General features: G+C 39.8%; 2 protein-coding genes across 2 annotated transcripts in view; one reads left to right on the forward strand and one right to left on the reverse strand.

Annotated features, from left to right (window-relative positions):
• The first annotated feature begins 4,165 nt into the window (after nt 1–4,165).
• Nucleotides 4,166–20,876, forward strand: dbh (dopamine beta-hydroxylase (dopamine beta-monooxygenase)). The gene is made up of 12 exons (XM_034095354.2): nt 4,166–4,881; nt 7,804–7,950; nt 8,780–9,037; nt 9,214–9,390; nt 13,353–13,455; nt 13,614–13,780; nt 13,939–14,082; nt 15,307–15,345; nt 18,161–18,220; nt 18,443–18,570; nt 18,910–19,066; nt 20,467–20,876. Exons 1-12 carry the CDS (start codon nt 4,513–4,515, stop codon nt 20,578–20,580), a joined length of 1,863 nt encoding a protein of 620 aa, XP_033951245.1. The 5' UTR covers nt 4,166–4,512; the 3' UTR covers nt 20,581–20,876.
• Nucleotides 20,877–20,978: 102 nt separating this feature from the next.
• The window catches only part of sardh (sarcosine dehydrogenase), a 55,255-nt gene continuing 50,985 nt past the window's right edge, over nt 20,979–25,248 (reverse strand). Inside the window, exon 22 of the mRNA XM_034096272.2 lies at nt 20,979–24,025. Coding sequence (XP_033952163.1) covers nt 23,897–24,025 — 129 coding nt within the window. The 3' untranslated portion in view covers nt 20,979–23,896. The remainder of the gene's footprint in view (nt 24,026–25,248) is intronic.

Consider the following 25,248-nt stretch of genomic DNA (forward strand, 5'->3'; position numbering starts at 1 on the left):
TCATTCTCTCCCTAAATCTGTTCTTCCCCACCCATCCCCCACTCTGTCCCTCTCTTTTTCTGTCGTTCCATCCAGATCACGGCCGACTTTACGGCGTTTAGGTTTGCTGACACCTCAGTAATGGCAGCAGTAAGATAAGTGTGCATGTAAGAGAAATGAGACGGCAGGAAGAGAGTGAGAGGGTGATCACCAGTAATGGAGAGCAGTGTGACAGAGGAGAGGTAAGTGAGGTGGTGTAAAAGATGAAAAGAAAGAGAAAGACACATGGAGAAAGGGAATATTATTTAGCCTCATGTGAAGCCACAGACACACACATCTCTTTTTGGCCTGTGGGTCTGATGGGCTTTATTATGTTAACCAACACAATCCCAGTCTGTGCCTTTATCTTTTGTCCTCTCCATTTAGTTTTGCTCAGAAGTAAACCTTTCCCTTTTTGAGCCTCTTCTGGAAAATAAATGCAATGGTTTGACGTCATGAGCCAATGTAATGTGCATTTGCATTTACCCTACAGCACTTTTGATGACGAGCTTGCCCTGAAATTCAAAGGAATTTTAAATGTAGTGAATCATCCCTACATGAAAGCAGTGGACAGAGATGTGTAGCAGCCATCTTCTGTAAACTGTCCATCCATCCTGTACTTATCCCTATTGCTAATAAGAGTGATAACACCAGGCTGAAAAGCAGAGCTTCACTGCCCTCTGTGGCTGTGAGCCTGTTTCACTTTGGCGTGGTCAGATGGGGGGTTTGTTACACCTTTACATTACTGCGGCAAGGTGAGAAGAACCACTAGAGGTAGGTAAGCTAAAGCAAGATTTGCAGGAGTAGCAACACAAGGTTTGGTATTTTTTCCAGACAGGCAACCCTTTAGTTTAGGAGTGGACAACTGTAACGTTAATCATTCATTTTTATTTTTACATTACTTGTAAATTATCAAAAACATGTGAGTAGACAACTTGTTCCAGCCTTGCCCCGGGATGTAAAGAGAATTTCAACAAGTCTAACAAAAATGTTTTAAAACATTACCCATTTTGCTTTGAACAAACAAAAAACGCACATCGCTCCCTAATACCAACCGAGGACAGGATCCTATTGGCTGTTTCCATAACTTAAACCACTATCTTTCTTATAATCTTTCATTAAACACAACATTTGATTTATATTGATTGAGAGTAGACCAACTGATAGCCCGGCCGTACAAGGAGAGGTAAAGAACGTATCAGTGACATAATTCTAGGCGTTTTACAACACAGATATTTTGACTTGTAATAATAATAATAATACATTTAATTTATATAGCGCTTCTCATCTGCCAAGACAAATCTCGAAGTGCTTCACAGCAAAGGACACTGATACAATTTGAAAGATTACAACAAAAAAATAATAATAATATTGTAACAGTAGAGGAAAACCAAAGGTGTTACAAAAAATATGAACGCCTCTTTCTTTCTCAGTAGACTCTGACAGTGGGTAAGGGTCTTCATAATAAAGACCCACAGAAAACCTAAATAATCCTAGGAAATTTTGGAAAGCCATAAAATCGATATCCACCGGTGAGATCCGTAATGAGCTACCTCCGTGCCTTACCACAGCATCTGGCACTATATCGGACAGGGCCACTATGCTCAATTGCTTTAATGAGCATTTTGTGTCCTGCGGTTCTATGTTTGATTCTGTGACTAACTCTGCTGCTGTGAACACTACAGTCTGTGACTCTGAACAACGTGGTCTGGAAAGCCCTTTCAGTTTTACTCCTTTTACTGTCAATGTTGTTCATGAAGCCTTATCTAAGCTAGATCCTAAGAAACCGGCTGGCCCGGATAACTTATAACCTTTCTTTTTAAAGATAGCTGCAGATTTGTATTGCTCTTCCTCTTACTTCTCTTTTTAACCTCTCCCTCAGCACAAACACAATTCCAAAAGTATGGAAGTCTGCTTATGTCTTGCCTTTGCTAAAAGGAGGGGAGGCAACTATTTTAAATAATTATAGGCCCATCTCTAAATTATCAGTTCTGGCTAAGGTTATTGAACGCTTAGTGAGTGAACAAGTAAAGGTGTTTTTATGTACAAATGACATCCTGTCTAAACATCAATCAGGCTTCAGAAAGCAACATAGTACCATCACTGCCACAATGAAAGTGGTGAATGATATTACGAGTATCTTAGATAATAAGCAGAGTTGTGCAGCTCTGTTTATTGACCTTTCCAAAGCGTTTGACACCGTTGATCATCGCATTTTGAAGCAGAGGCTACTCAGTATTGGCATATCCAGCCATGCAGTGGGGTGGTTTGTGAACTACCTCTCTGAAAGGTCCCAATGTGTTCATTTTGATGGGCTGTCTTCTGAGTGGTTAAACATCACTAATGGTGTTCCCCAAGGTTCTGTTTTAGGTCCACTTTTATTCTCTATATATATCAACAGTTTAGGTGAAAATGTGGATGAAGCTACTTTACATTTGTATGCGGATGATACCGTGATGTACTGTGCAGGTCCCTCCATTAAGGAGGCTGGTGTTAAATTACAGGCTGTTTTTAACATTATTCAGGCTCAGCTCTCTGAGCTTAAGCTTCTTTTAAATGTGGATAAAACCAAGGTAATGCTCTTTTCTAAAGCTAAAAAGACTACAGATACTGCTTTGGATATTGTTACTATGCAAGGACAAGTACTCAAAGTGGTTACCTGTTATAAATACCTAGGTATCTGGCTTGATGATTGTTTTACTTTTAAACTTCAGGTCATTAATCTGCTTAAAAAGCTGAGGGTTAGACTAGGTTTCTTTTTCAGAAACAAGGAAAAGGCTAGTCACTGTGACCTTTTGACCTGTGCTGGACTATGGTGATTTGATCTATATGAATGCACCTGCCCATTGCCTGGAAAAAGTTAGATGCCGCCTATCACTGCGCTCTGAGATTTGTTACTAACTGTAAAGCACTTACTCATCACTGTACCCTGTATGCCAAGGCAGGTCTGCCTTCACTAACTGTACGGAGGCTCAGTCATTGGTACATGTTCATTTATAAAGCCATGTTGGGTAAACTACCTTTTTATATCTGCTCTCTGATCTCTCGACGAATTGAAAGTACTTATTGCCTGAGATCTCATGATGTTGTTTTATTAAATGTGCCAAGTGCTAGGACTCTCTTAGGGAAGAAAGCTTTTAGTTGTGCAGCTCCACTAACTTGGAACAGTCTGCAAACATGTTTAAAACTGAGCACTTTGGTTCCCCTGCATCATTTTAAAACTCGGCTGGGTGACATGCTGTTTGATACTCATGGTACCTGTCACTGTAAATAGAGTTTGTAAACTGTACCCTGTACATTATGTTGTATGTCATCCTTATTGTTGTTCTGTTGTTTTTATGTTACAGTCCTGCAGGTCACCCTTGAAAAAGAGATCTTTTGATCTCAAGGGGCTTTCACCTGGTTAAATAAAGGCTACAAACAAACAAACAAACAAACAAAGAATTATATCCGTAGACCCTATTATAACCCTTAATTATTTCATTCCCACTGTCAAAAATATGTTTCCTGTAACTACTAATTCACTGTTCTGTCAAGCTCCCTGTTTGTAGCCTTTTGCAGTTTGATTACTAAATGTGTATAAAAGTTAGGGACAGGCTAAAGAGCACACACACTTCACTAACCTTTCAAACCAACCCTGAATGTGTCCCTCTTTTGTTTGAAACCCATAATTGACAGTTTGATTAGGTCTTCTGCTGCCTGAGGCGGTGGCTTAAAGGAAAGGGCCTAATGCATTAATGCCTTGTTTACGCCTCCACATGTGCTTGCTGCACCCTAAATCCACTTTGAATCAAATACCCAACAAGCCAGGTGAGAGCTATAGTGTCTTAAATACTTTTTGTCAGGAAATATATGAGAAAATGTTTGATCATGCTCACTAAAGTAACACAAAAAGACAGAGATAGAGTGAGCAATACAGTTTAGTTTTTCTGAGCAGATTGTCGTTGATAATGTCCATGGTTGAATTTGGATCAATTAGGGTCTGGCAGATGTGCAGAATCATGGTTTACCCCAGGGCTTAAAGGATACAATCCAATTTCCCCCAACAAATGTAATACTATTAGCGTGGATAAAAACATACAAGTCACAAGGGAGGAGTCTCTTAAAAACCAGGGAGGGGGAAATGAGAAAGAGAGAGACAGAACAGTGGCTCAGAGGGAAGAAACAGTTCCCGCAAAGGACTTGGAATCAGAGAAATCTAAAGACTGGAAAGTTTAGGAAAACTCAACATTAAGTTTGAGTGACTGAGATGATAGAAAATATGGGAAGAAGAGGATAAACAACCTCACCTGACTACTGCGAAGGACACAGTCTATAGTCCAGAAAGAAGGGCTTACAGGGACAGAAAGAGGTGTCGAGGTACAATAGAGCTCTCACAGAAATCCACCATTGAGAGAACTTTCTTGATTGAACTCCACTTCGGGAAGACTGAGGAAGACAAAACAAGAGGTGAAAAAAGACGACAACTTGCTGCCACAATAGAACCTTTCGGCTATGAGGATCTGCAAAAAGAACATTCGGCTTCAAGACTTCACCATCATGTACTTCACCGCCATCGCTGCTCTCATGGTCATCTTGGTGGCTTCATACCAGGGCCCCACCAATGCTGTTGAAGTTTCAGACCTTAAAATAAACCCCTCCGGCCCTCTACCACCGCTCCCCATGCCCTTCCGTATGAGCCTTGACCCCCGCGGGGATGTCCAGCTCTCCTGGAACATCAGCTACGCCAACCAGGAGGTTTACATTCAGCTGACGGTCGCAGACATCAAACACGGCATGGTCTTTGGGATGTCGGACCGCGGGGAGCTGACCAACGCTGACCTGGTGGTGTTGTGGGACTCTGGAACTAACAGCTACTTTGGGGTAAACAGGAATGTGTATTATCTATATAATCTGTCCAACAAATTTCAAATAATTTAGGGAATTATAATAATAATAATAAAGCTTTATTTATATAGCACTTTCCATACAACACATGCAGCTCAAAGTGCTTTACAACATGACACATCACAAGTTAAAAACAAACAACAAGAAATCCCCCTGATTATTTGTTAAGAAGTTTAAAAGGTACATGCAGCAAAATATTACATGTTATCAGGTTAATAGACACAAGGAGGTGAAATGTATGATAATACAAATAAAATAAATAATGGTTTCTCTCTGACAGATAAGACACAAGACAAATGAATCGATGCAACAATATAAAATATAGAATCCCATAAAGTGAACATATAGGTACAACAGAAATACAAATAAAAAGATTAAGAGCTACACAATAAATAAAACAATATAAAGGTAGGTAAATAATAAAGACTAAAAGTGGGGGGTTGCTAAAATGATGTGTCTTTAGCTGTCGTTATAGCTACAAAACATTAGAATGACACAAGGCTCGTCTCCTAAAAGGTGTGGAAATCCTGCAGGTTTCTAATAGGAGGTGTTGCATCGGATATTTTTACAGTCTTTCTCAGTCTCCCTTTCTATTTTCCTCTCTGTGTCAAATTCATAAATGCACATGGATTACATGAAGTCCTTGAGGAAAGGAGGTTTCCCTCATCTGTCTGCGGTCCCCGGGGCGTGAGATTGGTGTTTTTTGCACGAGGAGCCGGCGGACTGCTTGCTTCATGATCACAGAGTCACAAAGGATGCTATCGGCCCCAGTTAATTGAAAATCACTCAAACGTCACTAATAGCTGAAGCTCACTGGGGAATCATTAGCAGGTATTAGCATATCAAAATGTAATCCTGTGCTGATTAAGATGTGTACAATGCCTCATTTTTATATTTGCCGAACACAAGCCACCTTAACAAATGAAATGCCCTGATAAATTAATCAATTTAGTATTTATGTTGCTGTAAAATTCCAATGTATCTTTTTTTAAATTACATTTAGTCCACAAGGGTTATGTGGAAATATGAATAAAAGTTAGCAGGGTGAATACAAATTGTAGATACATTTTTGAGCAGCAGTTCTGATTGTTCCTTGGAAAAAACTTTTCCGACTAATTTATAATTTGTATTATATTATTAACATACTTATGGTATTAGGACTAACATCTGGTCGGTTAATGTATGTGCATTCAACCTTTGAGGATCCTGTGTGTACAAAACTACCTGTTTGTTATAGCATTTACCAAATGGGGATCGGTCAGCAAACAAAGACTTCAGCTGTTTGCTATGTAGGGTTTGTGGTTTCACCATGAATAGCAGGTTAGTTATCAGGTCATACATGAGATAAAGTGCAGGGACAGCTTCTGAAGTACACTTGTTCCCTCTTAAATGAAGGCTAAAGTATAAAATGTCTCTTACAGTACATCTCATTCTCTTTTTGTCCATATGTCTTGCTGAGCAATCCCTCACAACTAAAAGCAATGTGTGCAGAGTTAAATAGTTCCTTTTGTCAATGCCGAGAAATAAGGACATTTTAAACTTTTATAAAAAATTGTTCCTCGATCGAAGTAATCAGCAGAAAGGGACTTTAATCTAGAACTAATCTTATTTTATATAAATGTAATATGAACTGAGGAATGTTAATTTAAAGTTTTGATGGTTTTAAAAATGAAAAATAAGTAAAATGTCACATATTTCTTCTTCTACTTTCTTAGACCAACACCACTCTTTTGGATAATAAACCATAACACCCAAAACTAACATTACCACTATCTATGCTGTTTTAGTTTTTTTTTTTTACAGAAAATGGGCAGTTGACTCCTTTTTATTGATTTTTTGGTGCAGACATACACCATATTGTGATTCTCTGCTGAGATTAGATCTGAGGCCAGCAGGACTCCATAAACTGCTCTCAGTGCAACCTCAGAAGGGATGGCTGAGACTTTTGTCTCACAAATCCATAAGCAGTCTTTTATGGCAACACGTTCCACATTGCTAATACTAGAATATAGATCAACTGTAATTATACCATTACCATAATAAACTAACTTTGATATTGGCAAAACAATTTAATCACAATGTAAGGATTTTAAAGGCCAAAGTGACCAAAAATGGTTACTTGTTAATTGTGTTACTATGGATATGTAAGCAGTGCCATAAGACAGACTTGTAAAAATGTGGAACTATTGTTTAACACACCATACCATGTTTTTTAGGAATTCCAACTTACGCAAACATAAAGGTTGAACAGAGATGCCAAATACACGAAGTGGAACCAACTGCCATTAACTTAAACATAACAAAATATAACCTTTATACACAAACTTAACAATTTCAAGTCTTAGAAATTCTCTACACAGACATGCAACTCACATACTGTATACTGCCCACTTCTTTCTTTAAAAAAAAATATGTTGCCGTTTGTTTAGAGCGGTTATATAAGATATTCAGAGAGGCAGACAGAAATACCGAGATCTTAGGTGTTATTCTGGACAGATATGAATGTGAGAAACATAGCAGGAGCAGATAGACGGAGCTGTTGAAAAACCTCCTGCAGAGAACAGGAATATTGAACACCAGGTGGGGACTGATTTCTTTGAGAAAATTGTGTAGGTTTGTGTCAATCTGAAAATGAACAAAGAACAGCCACTTTATTATTTCTCTGCTTGATTTGACAACATGTCTTAAGGTAATGGGTGAATAATGAGTTTCTCATTGCGAAAACCTGATCCCCTCCTTTTTTAAATGAGCTGTTCAACTGTTCAAACTCTCAGGTAAAGAAGGGTTGTCAAAAGCCTAATATAATTGAAATCTGGACTAAATGTGATTGGCTCATATATGTGCTTTTAAATACTTTGTGCAGGTTAGATTTTTTTAAAGTTAACATGTGTCCCTCAGGATGCGTGGAGTGACAGTGAGGGCCACGTTTCATTGGATAGCCAACAAGACTACGAGTTGTTGGATGCCAAACACAAACCTGACGGATTCCACCTGCTCTTCAAAAGACCGTTCAGCACCTGTGATCCCAGAGACTACCTCATAGAGGTGTGTGAAGACTTTCTTTCAACTGTGTGTGTGTGTATGGGTGTGTGTGTGTGTGTGTGTGTGTGTTTATACATTGTATAAATCCTCTTTTATAAGAAAAAGCCCTGCATTTCAAAATGTACTTGAGTAAAAGTACACAAGCATCAAAATATACTAAAAGTACTCTTTCTGCACAAGGTTCCTTTTTCAGAAAAATGTAAATTATATTATTGAAATATAATTATTGATGCGTTAATATGTTGGAAGCTTGTGATGGAAGAGCTTTTTCAGGTAAATAACTTTTGAATAAGGGTTAGGTTAAAACCTGTATGAAACCTTGAGCTGGATAAATATTTGACTGATTTACAAGATGATCCTCTCCTCTACATTTATGTCACTAGTCGATTCTCCAAGAGGTCATGTAAAGAGCGAGCACACTTGTTGATTTAGTCAGTCAGTCCTGAACTGAGGGAACCTGACAGTTAGCAGGTGGCGAGGAAGAGAGAGTACTGAAGGCGGTAAAGAGGGCACACACGTGTGGAACATAACAGTACAGAACATTTACCCTGTATGTGAACATTTATCAATATTTGTGCGTGTGTTTCATTGGCGTTTCACTTCAAATTTAATATACCGATTATGGTTTCCATGGTGCCGCATCAAACCTCCAAGTTGCAGGCACAAAACTAATAGTTATTACCATGACAACAAAATGAAAAATAAGTTCTCTTTTTGCCTTCATAGGAAAATTCAACCAAATAATAACCACACAAGATTATTCATTTACTGATGTTGGTTTTCTGCTTACTATCAACTAAACATAATCTGTTTTATGGGTGGGATTTGTCAGGAGGGAACCGTGCACGTCATCTATGGATTTTTGGAAGAACCACTTGCCTCTCTGGAGCAGCTGAACCTGTCCCGGATCCACACGGGGATGCAGACCGTGCTGATGCTGCGTCCCGACACGCTGCCACCCATCCTGCCTCCAGATGTGCGGACGCTGGATGTCTTGTCGCCAAACGTCATCATCCCACATCAGGAGACCACCTACTGGTGCTACATACAGAAGCTGCCTGAAAACATGCCCAAAAATCACATTGTTATGGTATGAATGCCTTTGAATTACAAGATATGGAAGCTTTCACACATTATGTTGCATACAATTATTTCAGAGTTTTCATTTCTGATGTACCTGTCCAAGGTAAAAGCTTTTAGAAGTAGAAACACATAAAACAATATGACTTGTTTTCTTTGTTCCACTTCTCTCTCTGTTGCTGTCAGTATGAGTCAGTGATAACTCCAGGTAACGAGGCCATCGTGCACCACATGGAAGTGTTCGAATGTTCTGCAGATAAAGGCGACGTTCCAGAGTACAGCGGCTCCTGCGATGACAAGATGAAGCCGAACAAGCTCGATTTCTGCCGCCATGTGCTCGCTGCATGGGCTATGGGTGCTGAGGTATGATGGGAACCAGACACCCACACACATCTTCTTACATCAGTCCTCATTGGCACCTTCCACTGACTACATTTACTCCTTATACTCTTAAAACAACAGTGCTACAAACATATTCGCAACACTTACAAGTCAAAGTCAAATACATTTTTAGACAAAGCAGAAACACATATACATTGACACATTTTACACATAATAGTGTGTCTAATTGAAAAAAGTGGGAATAAATCTTAATTTTGGTCATGTTCTCATTCCTATTATGAGAGATAAACAAATACTCCTACGCAAGTAATATCCAAGCCTACCACTTTGAGCAAAAAACCTTGTAAAGAGGATCCCACACACAGCACAAGTCTATTAAGAGCTGGGAGACAGTCTGTATGTGGGAAGCACACTCACATGATGCAAATAATCACAAACTTGTCGACACTTGACACAAAGTCAAAGAATGAAAACCACATGAATATTTAGAGTTGTAGCCTAAAAACAAGTGCTTGTCATGGGCTGATATTCTTGAATAACTGAATACTACTGAGGAAACTAAGATTGTGTGCAAGATAGTTTTTCTGGGAATGACAGGGACAATTGCATTCTATAATTGTAAAACCAATGCTAACCTTAGTCTAAAGTTTCTGTGAGTGCTTTTTAGGTCAGTGTGAAGCGACAGCTTATTTTGCTGTCCCCAAGGGGCCAAAATGACGAGTATATCCAACATCATGGCTTCAGCCCCGACAGTCATCTAGCCTATGAGTCAGCCTGCTAAAATGTAGTAAAAAATCACAGTTGTTTTTTTCCTTGAATTGTTATTCTATAAGAAACACACGCATTGCAGTTCTTTTTTTTAGGGAAAACTGTCGATTGAAATAGTAGGGAGAGAAAATGGCACCTGTGTCTTCAGGCGGCTAGTCGGTCCTCTATCAGACATTAATTCAGTCCACTTGTGTACCACAGCTACCAACCAGCCGGCTGACCAAGCAAGCAGGCAGCCGGCTGGTCACATAAAGCAAAGAGGACAGGGAACGGCGAGCCTGTCACCATATTTCTTTGCTCCGCTCCCCACTGTATCACAGCCAGCCTGGCCCCTCTCTGATTGGATTATCTGCCAGCCAAACAAAAACAAGCTGGATGCCTTCTGTGGGCTTTGAGCTGTGAAGACAAGATTAGGTGAGAAATATTCAGGCCTCTTTCATCACCTCCTAATAGTGTTGTCTCATTCTCCCCGGCACTGCATCGGAAGGAAAACGTGGCCCTGCGAAAACAATGCAAGAGAGAAAGCAGGAAAATAGAGGGAGGGAAGTTTGAAAAGGGAGAGAAACAGTAATGAACTACACTGCCAGAATGTGAAGTGAAAAGAAATTGCAGAGAAAAAGTGGTGTGTTTGTAGTGGAGAAAGCAAGTCTCCAAGGATTTTACTGTTACAACTTTAACAAGATTAAATAAAACAATTCTCTCTTCCGTTACAAACTGTGTGTATCAGCAGAGTCTTCAAGTGGTCTGAAAAATTAAAAGACCGATGATGAATGAAGATTAAATCAAGTTTCCTCGATAAAAGCGAGGAGGTTTGACGCCCATGGGGCCAGAAGTGAGTGAAAATTAGTTGTTCGCCATGCTAAGCAGAATAGCTCAGAATCCAACTAGCATAAAAGAAAGAAAGAAATACATCACACGTTCAACCAGAGCCTCAAAGTGTGCATCCATATGAGAAGACAACCTTTCGATGTGTAGAAATAATCAATAAGCATTGTTTTAGCCAGCTCATACTTTTCCAAAAGGCCTTGAAGACATTTGAAAGTCCTTGTCAAGGAATACATTTGATGCAAAGAAAATATTTGATTATGTAAGTTTGTGCCAAGGCATGTTTTAGTGGCCACTTTCCAACATTGGAATGAACCATTACATTATCACTTACAGTTGCAAGAAAAAGTATGTGAACCCTTTGGAATTACCTGGATTTCTGCATAAGTTGGTCATAAAATGTGTTCTGATCTTCATCTAAGTCACAAGTTCAACAATAGATAAACACAGTCTGCTTAAACTAATACCACACAAACAATTATATGTTTTCATGTTTTTATTGAACACACCACGTAAACATTCAAAGTGCAGGGTGGAAACCCCTAGGCTAAAGACTTCTTCAAGAGCTAATTGGAGTCAGGAGTCAGCCAACCTGGAGTCCAATCAATGAGACGAGATTGGAGGTGTTGGTTAAAGCTGCCCTGCCCTATAAAAAATACACACCAATTTTGAATTTGCTATTCTTAAGAAGCATTGCCAGATGTGAACCATGCCTCGCACAAAAGAGCTCTCAGAAGACCTACGATTAAGAATTGTTGACTTGCATAAAGCTGGAAAGGGTTACAAAAGTATCTCTGAAAGCCTTGATGTCCATCAGTCCACGGTAAGACAAGTTGTCTATAAATGGAGACAGTTCAGCACTGTTGCTACTCTCCCTAGGAGTGGCCGTCCTGTAAAGATGACTGCAAGAGCACAGCGCAGAATGCTCAATGAGGTGAAGAAGAATCCTAGAGTGTCAGCTAGAGACTTAAAGAAATCTCTGGCACATGCTAACATCTCTGTTGACGAATCTACGATACGTAAAACACTGAACAAGAATGGAGTTCATGGGAGGACACCACGGAGGAAGCCACTGCTGTCCAGAAAAAACATTTCTGCGCCGTTTGAAGTTTGCAAAAGAGCACCTGGATGTTCCACAGCACTACTGGGACGGGTGGCGCAGTGGTCTGTGCATCTGATCATCAGATCAAGGGGGGTGCTGGGGAACTCTGGTTCGAAACCCGCCACTGCGTCAGGCCGTTGTGTCCTTGGGCAAGACACTTCACCCGGATTTGCTCCTGTGGGTATTGTCCACAGTGCATGTATAATATCAATGTGTACTTGTAACAGCGCCTCGATGACTTCGAGGCGTGAAGATGGACGGTGTGGCGCAGTGCGCTGTGCAATGATCATCAGATCAAGGGGTGAAACCCGCCGCTGCTGCGTCTGTAAAGCCGTTGTGTCCTTGGGCAAGACACTTCACCTGAACTTGCTCCTGTGGGTATTGTCAACAGTGACCATTGCATGTATATAAAAAAAAATATGTGTAATGTGTATCTGTAAAGCGCTTTGAGCACTGGAAAAGCGCTATAATAAATGCAAGGACTTATTATTACTGGCAAAATATTCTGTTGACAGATGAAACCAAAGTTGAGTTGTTTGGAAGGAACACACAACGCTATGTGTGGAGAATCCAAAGGGTTCACATACTTTTTCTTGCAACTGTACAACGTGACTTACAATAAGTGCAAAAAACATTTATATACAAACTCAAACGGCAAGAAATATGAAAGAACATTTGCTAGGACAAGTGTTGGTGCATTGGTCTCAATTGTCCAAGACCAGGGACACAATTAGTTGAGTGTCATCTGCGTAACTGTGGAGTGAATGATGATGACCTGAAAGATAAGGGGGCCCAGGTGTGACCCCTGAGGGACCCCAGAAGAAAAGGAAGACTATCAGTACCACATTAGTAGAGCTAGAGAGACAATCTATTATCTCTGCAAAGTGGGCAAGAAAAATCAATAAGACTAATATAGTAGTGATTACCAAGATGGAATCACATTTTGAAGGACAACATTGGGCGAGTAATTAATATGCAAATAATTGAGGTGGATGGGTAATCCTGTAATTACATTTTCAGAATGGAAGTAAGTCTGGAAGTTTGAGATACAACCGTCAAATAACCAGTTTTGTGTTTCAACCTTTTCTTGGCACATGGTTGAAAAGTAGTTTTTTCATTTTGTCATCCTCTGACATTGTCAGTCTTAAACAGAATGAGCAAGGATGGCAACATTAATGAATTGTAGCTCCTTCCTCAGAAAATACAACATTTAAATCTGTTTTTCAGTTGGGGAAATGAGCAGATTATAGTTTTTCACAGTCAAAAATTGTGTGTGTGCGTTTTGCAGGCTTTTTACTATCCTCCTGATGCAGGGCTGCCTCTGGGTGGACCAAGTTCCTCAAGGTTCCTTCGTCTGGAGGTCCATTACCACAACCCTCTCATTATATCTGGTATATAAAGTACACACATTTTACCACATTCTGCAACACTGCACTTACTCTTATTCTTCTATGCACACTTCCTTTTAATTGTTCCGAACATACCCTTAACCAACCAGTAAACTGACTTTGCTACATATTTAAATATTGCATGATTTTGTTTCTCGCAGGCCGTCGTGACTCTTCAGGGATACGCTTGTATTACACCCCGAGTCTGAGGCGGTACGATGCAGGGATCATGGAGCTGGGTCTTGTTTATACTCCCATCATGGCTGTCCCACCTAAACAAAACAGCTTCTACCTCAGTGGATATTGCACCTCCGAGTGTACCCAGACTGTATGTATACATTTCCCCCATATTCACTGCATTATTTAAGGTTCAAATAAGAAATATGGATACATATTTCATCTAGCAAGTTTTGGTCCCTTAAGCACAGACATCTCAGTTGGAGCTTGACCTTGAAAGCTTCTCCGTCTGTCTGTTTGTATATCTAGGCTTTGCCTTCAGGAGGAATCTATATATTTGCATCCCAGCTGCACACTCACCTGGCAGGGCGGGGGGTAAGGACTGTTTTGGTGAGGGCAGGCAAAGAGCTGGAGGTGGTCCAGGAGGACAAGCACTTCAGTACACACTACCAGGTGAGACACAGCGGGGCTCAGTTTATCCAGAGGAAATCTGTGCACAGAACTTTCTTTGTGCGGTGTATCTTATACTTCATTAGATTTGAAAGAAGGTAGTCTTACTTCATATCTCACTGAGCTGCATGCCACAGATTATCCTCTGCTTCTACTGCACCTTTTAAAAATAATAAGCTGCCACCTCATTACAATAAAGGCTCAAAAAGGGTCTTTGATTTTGCATGTTTTATATCTAGCTGAAAATGATAAGCTAATGCTTGATGGTCTTTTGTGTACTTGCTGCAAACGAGCAAATGTCTTTAAAATACTGCTAATTATGGGAATTACTTACCATAGAAAGTGTTTTAGTATTTAATCAAGGTGTTAATATACATAGATAACTGATTACTTTTTAATGAAAGCAGTATTTCTACAGAAAGTTATAACCTATTTCTTATCAGTCACAATTGTTCTGACCTGGATTTAGCCTCATTAGGTATAGCAGTAAATAATTCCATTCAAAGCAGAATAAAATAACTTCCTGATTGTCAAAACAACATCAAAACTGACAAACAACAACATTAACATTGTTGGGAGAGAGCAGACGACATCTGTTGTGTTTTTTTTTTTTTAAATGTGCAATATCCCGGGGCAGGTACGCACACACACACACACACACACACACACACACACACACACACACACACACACACACACACACACACACACACACACACACACACACACACACACACACACACACACACACACACACACACACACACACACACACACACACACACACACACACACACACACACACACACACACACACACACACACACACACACACACACACACACACACACACACACTGAGGGCAGAGAAGGACATCTGCTAGACTGCCAGATAAAATCTCCAGCTGCTGTTGATGTCTGACTAATCTGTGTACCTGTGTGGCGGTGTGGTTTCAAACCCTACATCCTCATTATAGCAATATGAACAAACCACTTTCTGAAAACCTTAAAGAAACACATACAACACAGCTAATAACTATGAAAGCTGCCTCCAAGGAAATCCTCAAAATCAATACATTATCTTTCCATATTTTAAATAAATTACGATTATGTCCAAACTCAAGATGATAGAAAGGGAAATGTGGTGTAAAAAGACATGTACACAATTAAATGTTTGGTGGATTTTCCCTTTAATTACTTAATTTTCTTTTGTTCTTCTCGCCTTTAGACGATCCGAGTTCTGAGGAAAATGACAAATGTTTTACCTGTAAGTAAATGTTGATCACTACGCTTGCAATTTAATAAAGCATTGCCTATTTTAGTTTTTCTCTGTGCAGAATTTGTATTCAGAGAAGATTAGATGTTTTAATGTTTCACAGTAAATGGTGAATGAAGGCTAAACGGTCAAGCCCCGGTATATTTTTTCTGAAGTTCTGAATTAGAGTACCACGCTTGAGCCCCGAGCCTATTTTTCAGGCCTCAGGCTCGAAAATGACATTCCCAGAACAATTGACTATAACTTCCCTTCTAAAAGGGGTAAATTAATAATCTTCTTTCTCAAAGCAATGATAAACCTGTGAGTTGGATGTAGAAAAGTCAGAATCAATATAGATTTTTTTTTTTATTTTAAAGTATATTCAGATTAAACATAGTAACAAAAATGTAAATTATAGTGTCCGTCCAAAAAAAGAACATTACTTATAGTGAAAACCACCCATGAATGATGGGATAGTAGACTAAAAGCTATAGGAATCCAAACTGTAACATATAATAAGTACCCTGTATCAAGATTGATGCAAAACAAGTGACACTTGACCTTTTAAGAGAGATTTAGAAAAAAACCCACTTCTGGGGTCATTTGGGTGCATTTTCCATATCTATGGTCGATTTTGATGATTGACACCTCTTTTGAACCGTTAGAGCCAATGGAATCGAGGGGAAGTTCCTAGAATCCATCTAAACATAACCCATTAGTGAATGAGTGATGCGTAGCCAGAATGCCCAAAACCGGAAGCTGTCATACACTCCGAAATCTCCGTTATTGACATAAATATGAAGATGGATTATCAGTAATCATTTCAAAGTGACACAGACACATTGGATTAACCTATGGATTAACCTTCAGCAGCGTTTTTATCGTTTTATTGCCATTGAACACAACTTTTGATCCGAACAATAGCATAGGTAAGAATTTCTCCCGTGTTTGCTCCGTAATGCTACGTGGTGTGATGTCTGTTTGTGTTTGCCCTGTCGCAAGTTCAGATCGCTCAGTGATGATACTTATATGTCTGGAATCTGTGGAATCTCAGCTTGCTAATCGATATCTTGTTTGTGCAGATTTGATAAGTAATACGTTTTTTTTTTACCTTGAGTTCTGTGCTAATTGCGTTAGAATTTTTTCACTCAGGGCTAATTCAGAGCCTTTGTTATTACCCTTTTGTTTCGTTTAGCTAAACATGGTTAATATTGTCTGATAGCTGAGTTTCTTCCCGTTAAGCGAGTATGACACATTCATAGTTTATTAAATGCTAAGAAGCCCTCAGACGCTGTTTCTTGCAAGATGTTGCGTTTTGCCCCCGCCCGCCGGGCCATGGGGTTTAACTGGTTAAATGGAGTGAAAATACTGTAGGGACAGGCTGTAATAATGTGTGATGTGATAGGAAGTTCTCTGGAGACAAAAACACAGCAGCTGAGCTCCACACAGCACAACAAAAAACAAATAGTGGCCACTGGATCTAACATTTTTGTCAATAACCTTAAAGGGAAATGGAAACACTTTTCAAACTGCTTTCCATGCGACAATATTCCCATTAGGAAATGTATTTATCTAGTCTATTTCCAATGTAAACGATCGAGATACGCACATTTATTTTTTTAAATATGCGCCTAATGACCTTGGGCGCTTCCATCGATCCGGGACTTTCCCAGTGACGTCACTGTGGATACGGCTTCCTGGGCCAAAGCTCAATACAGCTGCAAACAACATGGCGTGCAATGCACCAGTGGTTTCCAACAAAAGAAAACGGTTGTCGTCAGGAGCGTATTGTATTGCCCCAGGCTGCACAAATGGTTTTTATACAAAGAAGGAAGAAGTACATTTCCATAGGCTGCCACTAAAGGATGAGAAGCTGCTCAAAGCATGGGTTATTTCCATGAAACGGTCCGATCCGCCGCTGAATCAGTACGCACGTGTGTGCAGCGAACACTTTACAAATGACGATTATGTCCACAAAATGAGGAGTCGGGATGCCTGGTTCAATACAAAACATCGGATTTGAAGCCAGGATCTGTTCCCACAATATTCGATTTCTCATCGTATGCAGTCGGGAACACCGACCGTCCCAGCACGTCAGCCGCGCAAGACAATGACACCAGTGTCAACAAACGTGAAGTTCGAGCCACCAAACGAGTTGCTTCAGCTGCCGAGAGAGAGGTAAATATTGCAGCACTACCAGATTACTAGCTCACACATGTATTTACTGACACAGTGTGACCTTATTAATTTATGTATATATATATATATATATATTATGTAATAATGTACTGGAACTGGTGGTATCCCACTCGGCGAGTTCAGAACCGTCGGTACTTTCGGCGGATTCCGGATCGTATGCCACTCTAGTATTAGACCGAATCGGTTCATAAGCATAGGCCATGGGATGCCTGGTAACTGTAGATGCTTCCACATCAATGTCATCTCCCGACGAATAGTCAAATTCATCGTTCAAAACGTCGATCTCATTGCAAAATTCCTCCATCGCTGCCATATCTGCCACGTTGTGTTGACTTCCGGTATGGAAACCCGGAGCGAGGAACCACACAGTGTCGTCACCATTTAGACTCCCCTAATGGCAGCGGCCTGGTCCCGGAATTCCCCACCCGGCCGGCAGATAATTAATTTTCTTTTGGCGAGTAATATCATATACAATAAATATTACGATCAATATCCATTGTAAAATGAATAAACTACCGGAATATTATAGCTGTAATGGTGTTTCCTTTCCCCTTTAAACTATCCAATTGCGCTTTGTTAAAAATGAAATATGGTGAACATGGCATTGTGTTTCTGCTTAATCCTGCAGGGTGACGTCCTCATAACTAAGTGTACTTATAACACAGAAGATAGGAGCAAGCCTACATTGGTGAGTGGCACACTATTTTTATATTGCTTAAATTCACCTTGGGCGACAGCATAAGGAATATTCTTGAGTATTGCCTTCCTTAATCTCTCTTTTCCCCTCTATCTTTCTCCAACACATTTCCTTTATTCTCTTAATCCTTTCATCTCTCCTCCCTTAATACCTACATCTGCTCTTTATACTGCACATTCCTCCATCTTCATCTAAATCTCTTTGTATCCTCAGGGAGGATTTGGCATCATGGATGAAATGTGTGTTAACTACGTTCACTACTACCCTCGAACTAAGCTGGAGCTCTGCAAAAGCCACGTTGACTCAGGATACCTGCAGAAATACTTTAACTTCATTAACAGGTAACACGAGCACAAACTCATCTATCTCTCTCAGAAATCACTTGCGTGCGCCCCTCGTCCTTCATTAATTTACATCTTCCCCTTCATCTCCTGTATGACTAAGCAATTCTTGGCATCAACAGTCACTCTTGTCTTTCGCTCCCGGGAACCAGAGTTGTGATTACTCCTTTTAATCGCAAAAAAACCAGATGTTTTGTCCTTGAAATTGAGACTGTGTTTTCTCTCATGCCAATTCTATATGCTTTTTTCAATCTCTTCCTCCTTTCTCAATCTCCCTGCCTTCCTCTTTATTGACTTTCCTTCAACCCCTCTCTTCCCTCCATCCTTCCCTCCCTCTAGGTTCCACGGAGATGACCATTGCGTGTGTGATGTGGACGTGACGGAGCAGTATTCTAAACTACAGTGGGACGCATTCAGTGGAGAAGTGCTGGACTCCCTTTATAACACAGCCCCCATCTCCATGCACTGCAACCAGTCGAGTGCACGCCTCTTTCCTGTAAGTCCCAGACAACACACTAACACACTAACACACACACTGCAATCGACTGCCAAGCCGTCAATTTTCCCGATCAGAAGGCAGGCATCAGTCGGACAGAATAGTCAGATCGGCTGAACGGACCGCTTGTTAACCTATAACAAAAACACAGACACATACACACACAGAGGATGTTTGGATCAGAGTGAATAAATAAATCCGAGATCAAACATGGTTAGAGGCCTTGATCAAAGTTTTATGTAAGAACAAAAAACGTCCTCCTTGATTTATAACATCAGGTCCAGTGTCTGGGAGAAAAAATATCAAAAACCTCATTTGAAACATTAGGCTCATGTTCTTGAAAGATAGCATATGGCTTGATGTTTTTACAAAGCTGCAAGAGTATTTATTATGGTATATTTAATACAAAACTGGCATGTGTTTCATTATCAATGCCACCACTGGAAGGCAATTGAGAGACTGTTAACAATATATTTTTGGTAAGGCCATCATGCTTGAAATATTCCTAAAAGTAATTTAGCAGCCAAGGTTACGTCATTGTGGTGTCGATTCTTAATATAACGCAGGGGAAAGCTTAGAAATGAATGATGAACACCAACTGTTTGGAGTTTGTCCAAAAGAAGAGTTTCATTAAACTTGTGAAGTTCAACAGAGACAACTGAAAGCTGAAATCCACGGCCTGAAACTGTCCTGTTCTACACAAGTGACTGGCATTTCAGAATGCTCTAAATCACCGTAAGTCAGAAAAGAAGTCTCAATAACACCTAAAGATCAGAGCATCTAGGTGACAATATCTGCTAAAATTAGGATAAGTTGGTAAAAGATCAAAAGTGCTGGGTGTACCCACCTCTCTCAAGCCCTAATACAAGGGGCGTTGTGTGGTAAATGCAACAAGCTTCTCTAAATTATTCATTTAATGAGCCAACCCCTGCGCAACAGGTGATCTAAATAACAATCAAATCAACCTGGAGTACAGCTATTAATCACATCAATTAAATTAAAAACGAGCACTAAAGAATGACATCAATCATTGTCTAACAAAGCAATAATTTAGATGTCTTAATAAATGCTGAAAACTAAATAGCTGTAGGCAAAGATAAGCACTGCAAAAGGAAGGAATTGACAAAACACAGAACTGAAATAAAAAAGTACAAACACTGTTTATGGGGGGAACTGGACTTGACTCTGTAATAAGAGTTGGAAGCAGCTATTTTACAGTTGAACAACTATGTGTCGTAAAAGAAAGTTCACTAGAATCCACAAATACTTTTTTTGGGCAGGTTTGATGATCTGTACAGTAAAAACTGTCACATAATAAAATATATCAAGGACAAAACACTCCCCCCCCCAAACAACGATCAAATGTGACCAACTACATTATATTATATCTGTTTCTCTAGGGGGAGTGGGACAAGAAGCCTGTACCAGTGGTCACCTCCATCCTGGATAAGCCTCGCTACCCCTGTGAGGGAGGGGCGCCCCCCACCAGCAAACCCCCCACACCCCAAGTCTGAGCGAGGGGGTCACCACGGCCTGCTTCAGCCCACAAGAGGGCTGCAAACCTGGAGAAAGTTAAAGAAGCTCCTTTGAGCAGAATTGATAGTTTTATCTCTGTGTTTGGGGATGGATGATGTTCTCTACTCGCTGTTATTGTATAATATCTATGTTATGAGTATTCCCAAATGAATGAAAATTCATATGTAATGTTTTAGCACTTGACATGGAAATGGTCATGTAGCACAAAAATGTGGCACACTAATTAGTGCTTGGGACAAAAGTGTAACATTATTCAAAAGTAAATAACTTATTTGTTTAACCACTTCTTCAGTTCAGCATTGTATTATTCCCACTCTTTAGCGTCCTGTGTGTATTTGCTTTGTTTTTGTGTGTTGAATAATAAATGTCACAAAAATGTTGGCAGGTAAAAAGGGATTTATTAATACACAAATTGCTTTGGACAGATTAAATAAGTCTGGTTTAACAATCATTTAACACGTTTACTGGTCATTAATGTTAATTTAACTGGTTAACAATTCACTTAAGACATGTTGCATACAGTATAAGAATCACCTGCTTTCTATCATCAGTACTTTTGTAGTATTCACATCATGGAGAGAGACATTCTATGAACTGAGTTAGGAAAAAATACCTGTTGACATATTGTGTGGAGCAGTGGTTCCCAACCTGGGGGGGCGCCAGGCCTCAGATGATTTGAGGCCAAATCTCATATTTAGACTTTATTTATTTTTACTTATTGTAACGCAAAACATGATCGTCACTAAAAGCCTTGTCTCTACATTACAATAAAATATAAAAAATAATTGATTAATTAGAATACAAATTTAAGTTAGTACCTATTAAAAGCATAAAAAGACAGAAATGTATAACTCTTTCTTTAATAGAAATGTTTCTTCTGCGCATAAAGTGTCCAAACCGGGCTTGTCTGGATAAGCGCATTTTTAAAACATAGTCATTGTCCATGCCGGTTTCAGTTGGATTTTTTGTCACAGTTGCTCCGATCAGATCGGTCTCCTCCATTTTGTATTACTTTTGAATCCACATAAACACATCGGCAAAATCCGGCTTACTTTGAGCATGTGTTTTAAACAGTTTAATCCCTTTGTGAATTGTTTCCACTTGCGCCGTCCTTTCATTTCTTCATTCAGCGGGAATCCAAATTAATTAATCCTGAGTCCAACAACCATCAAAGTCACTCCAATAGTGCTCCTTAATTTACGCTTTCATCCTCATTTAACAAAATACTTCACATTCATCCAGTTTGTGACTGTAGTTGTAGCATTTTTGAGACTTTTAAACTTTAATTACCGCTGTACCCCCTTGTGTGTGTGTGGGGGGGGGGAAACTTCCAACAGGAGTCATTTGGGGGGGCTCTTGGGAAAAAAGGTTGGGAACCCCTGGTGTAGAGGACCAGTAGTGATAGTTTCTGTCAGTCTGTTTAACATTTCTCAAATAAATCTTGTTATTAACCTAAGCCGCTGCACAGAACAACCATTTCAATGATTAATGGCCTTCTGGGCGAAATCAATGAATCATTCCACATTAGTAAACATTTTGTGCTGAACATGCAGCAACACACATTGGAGAGGCGAGTAGTAGCCATACTGTACACACAGAGGACTTCCTGCTTTCACACAATTATTAATGTGCTGTTCACACTTTATGTGTTTCTTGTTTGGCCTGAACTGTTAGTGAAAGGGGATACAAGCACAGGTGTTGAATGTAACATATTTTTGGGGTTAGACTTAAGACATAACTAGCAGAATTAGTATCTTGAATTACTGCACATACTTGCATTTAAGACATTTAAGTTTGACTGGTGATTCCTCTTTTTCTGTCAGTTTTACTTTGAAGACTTTTCCTTACAACAACCATGAGTTGGTGACAAATAAAATAATAGCTGGTTAGTTAGCAGTGTATACATGTGGCATACACTACATGACTGAGTGAGATGACAGATGAAGCTAGTTGTATTAGCAAAATGTACATTTTAATTACAAGAAATCTACAAAACAGTCCTGTCAAACTCACTAGTCCATTGTACCAAGATCACATTTTGAAATGTTAAAAGGCCAAGGCGATGATAAATGTGCTGTCGCCTCCTACAGATGTACAGATGGTTGAGTTTGATTTAGCAGCAGGACAACAGCAAATAAGCGCCTGGATTGGAAGATAACTCTTGTTAAATGACAATGGCATTTGGTAAGAAACGAACTTTAGAGCATTGAGTTTGCAAACAGCAGCGACGGCAGTATAGAGCAGAAGAGGACAGCAATGACTGAGAGGGGGGGGGTCAGAAAACAAAGGCTCTATCTGTAACTGCTGCTTTCTTTCTTGTCTTTATCCAGTATTTTTTTCTACAGCAGTGTTTCCTCCCTGGCTGGATAAACTATGCCTCAGGGTGTTTGTTTTTTTATAAACACCCTGTCTGCCTAAGATTTAGATACCATACTACAGAGTGAAAATCAGTTTTAGTCACTGTTGTCAACAACAGTATCAGTCACTGTAATCAGACTCAAACTGCCAGAAGGGCTTGTGAATGGTTTGGAAACACTTTGATTCCCCAATATGGTACAATATGGCCTCATAGGATAAATGAAAGACTTTATTGTAATATCTAAAATACAGCACTTTAAAAAGGGAAACACTTGACTGTTATACATGCCTAAATATTTAAAGTTATTTACTTTTTAGCACCAATACACAAAACTTGTGCTGCCAATAGAGAATTCACAGTATTAACTAGATGTAAAGAAGATTCCCTGAGTTATCTAGTGTTAAGGCTTCAAAATGTACTTGTGATTGTTTGAAAAGAACAAATATTGTTCAGTTTAGTTTCTATTTTTAAAAACGACCTAATCATGTGAGGTTATTTTAGTAATTAAAAGCGATCCAGAAAAAAAAAGCTCAGGCTTATTCAAAGATGGCAGGATCACGCGAGGGACTTATCCAGGTGTACTGGGAAAACATCTTTGATTACTAGAGCAAAGATACTGTAGTTCACCTCTATAGTTTGTCTTCATAGTAATATTTCTCACATGAGAGCATTCACAAGTGTTACTCTTAAACCCAGAGCAGGCTTAAAATGTAAAGCTTAACAATCAACATTTGTACAAGAAGAACTAAATTAGCACCTCTTTTGTATTTTGATTTACATTTTAGACCTAAAAAAGTTTATTTGATCCCCACCAGTTATTTCGTGTTACATTTAATCTATCTAAGCTATAATGCATACTATTTGTAAGCTGCACCTCTCTCAGCCTCACTCTCCAACCAGTGTGTTTTCTTTAGTTTTCAGATGTGTGGTCCTTCTCAATCATAGATGCCCTTGACGCGTTTGTTCTGAGGGTCAAATGGAGATTTAAGATGGGCCTTGGCCTTGTACGTCACTCCCATCTTCTCCAGGGTAAACTCGCCGCTCTTTATGAAATCAGCACTCACCTAATAAAGAAAGGAAAAGAGGGATCAGAGCATGGAAATATGAGGTGGGGAGGGAATTTACATTTGATATAGATGAGGAAGATGACGGAGATTAAAACAGAGAGGAAATTAGACGACCAATTAATCCACGCTCTTTGTAAAAAAAAAAAAATGGACTTCTCCCAGCTGACGGAGCACTCCAGAGCAGACAATTTTACAGCAGTCGTATCTGACAGAAGAGAACGGCGCTGGAGTTATAAAATGCTGAAAGCATTCACTCATCATGAGTCAATGTCAGCTCCTCGTAACCCAGGGAGCTCATTTTCACAGACTGACTCCCTTCTCCCTCCCTGCCCCTGCACACACACATAAAAGAGCTCTCTCTCTCTCATCACCATTTAATTTCAACTACTTCCATGTTCCAGGAATGGCGTTGATGCCCTTGTCTCACTTGGAATGGTGAAGTGTTACACACACTTGCCAGATCCATTATTTACCTGAGTTTGGCTGCATTTAGTCAATGATTCCTAAAAGCAACCATGCAGCACTTTCAGTGATGAATGCCCCCAGGTTTCTAAAGTGACTCCACAGTATATTTAAATCCAAAGCTCTAGCCAGGTGCTCCTATTACCACACAATGAAATAACAGTGTGCGGGTCCAAATTATTCAAAGCACCTGTTGCAGACATGTATATGAAACCTTGCAGGTCAGAGTCTTCTACTGTAATTTGCAAAGCCCAGTCCAAGTTGTTAAGAATAATGCAATTCCCACTGGCATTTTCAGAACAGTATCAAAAGGATTTACAAATATTATTTCATCCACCTTTGAGCGCTCAAATAAAAAACAGGTACAATTAAAGAGGCCCTATTGTGCTAATCTTTAGGTTCATATTTGTATTTTGTGTCTCTACTGTGACATGTTTTCACACTTTAATGTGTGCTGCAGCAGCTCTTTTCACCCTCAGCTCTGATTGGTTAGCTGGCCGGCTCTGTTGGGATTTGTCAACCGCTTAGAGATGTCCCACAACTTAATCACGTACAGATTGTTGGAGCGCTAGCCAATTGAAGCGCACATGTTACATAGTGATGTCATTGTGTTACGGAATTGAACAAAGGAGTCCAATCGAGGCGTTTCAGGCAGGGGGGGGGGGGGGGGCACTTTGGGATTTTAGCCTTTGCAGACCATTGACATGCACCAAAACCTATACAACACGCTACAGGAAAGGGAAACCTCCCAATAGCAT

Source organism: Pseudochaenichthys georgianus, chromosome 12 (assembly GCF_902827115.2).
Source record: "Pseudochaenichthys georgianus chromosome 12, fPseGeo1.2, whole genome shotgun sequence".
Classification (NCBI taxonomy): domain Eukaryota; kingdom Metazoa; phylum Chordata; class Actinopteri; order Perciformes; family Channichthyidae; genus Pseudochaenichthys; species Pseudochaenichthys georgianus.

Coding starts and splice junctions, on each gene's coding strand:
- dbh (XM_034095354.2), top strand. CDS start 4,513: ATGAGGATCTGCAAAAAGAACATTCGGCTTCAAGACTTCACCATCATG. Junction 9,038..9,213: donor CCAAAAATCACATTGTTATG/GTATGAATGCCT, acceptor TGTTGCTGTCAG/TATGAGTCAGTGATAACTCC. Junction 18,221..18,442: donor ATAGGAGCAAGCCTACATTG/GTGAGTGGCACA, acceptor TTGTATCCTCAG/GGAGGATTTGGCATCATGGA.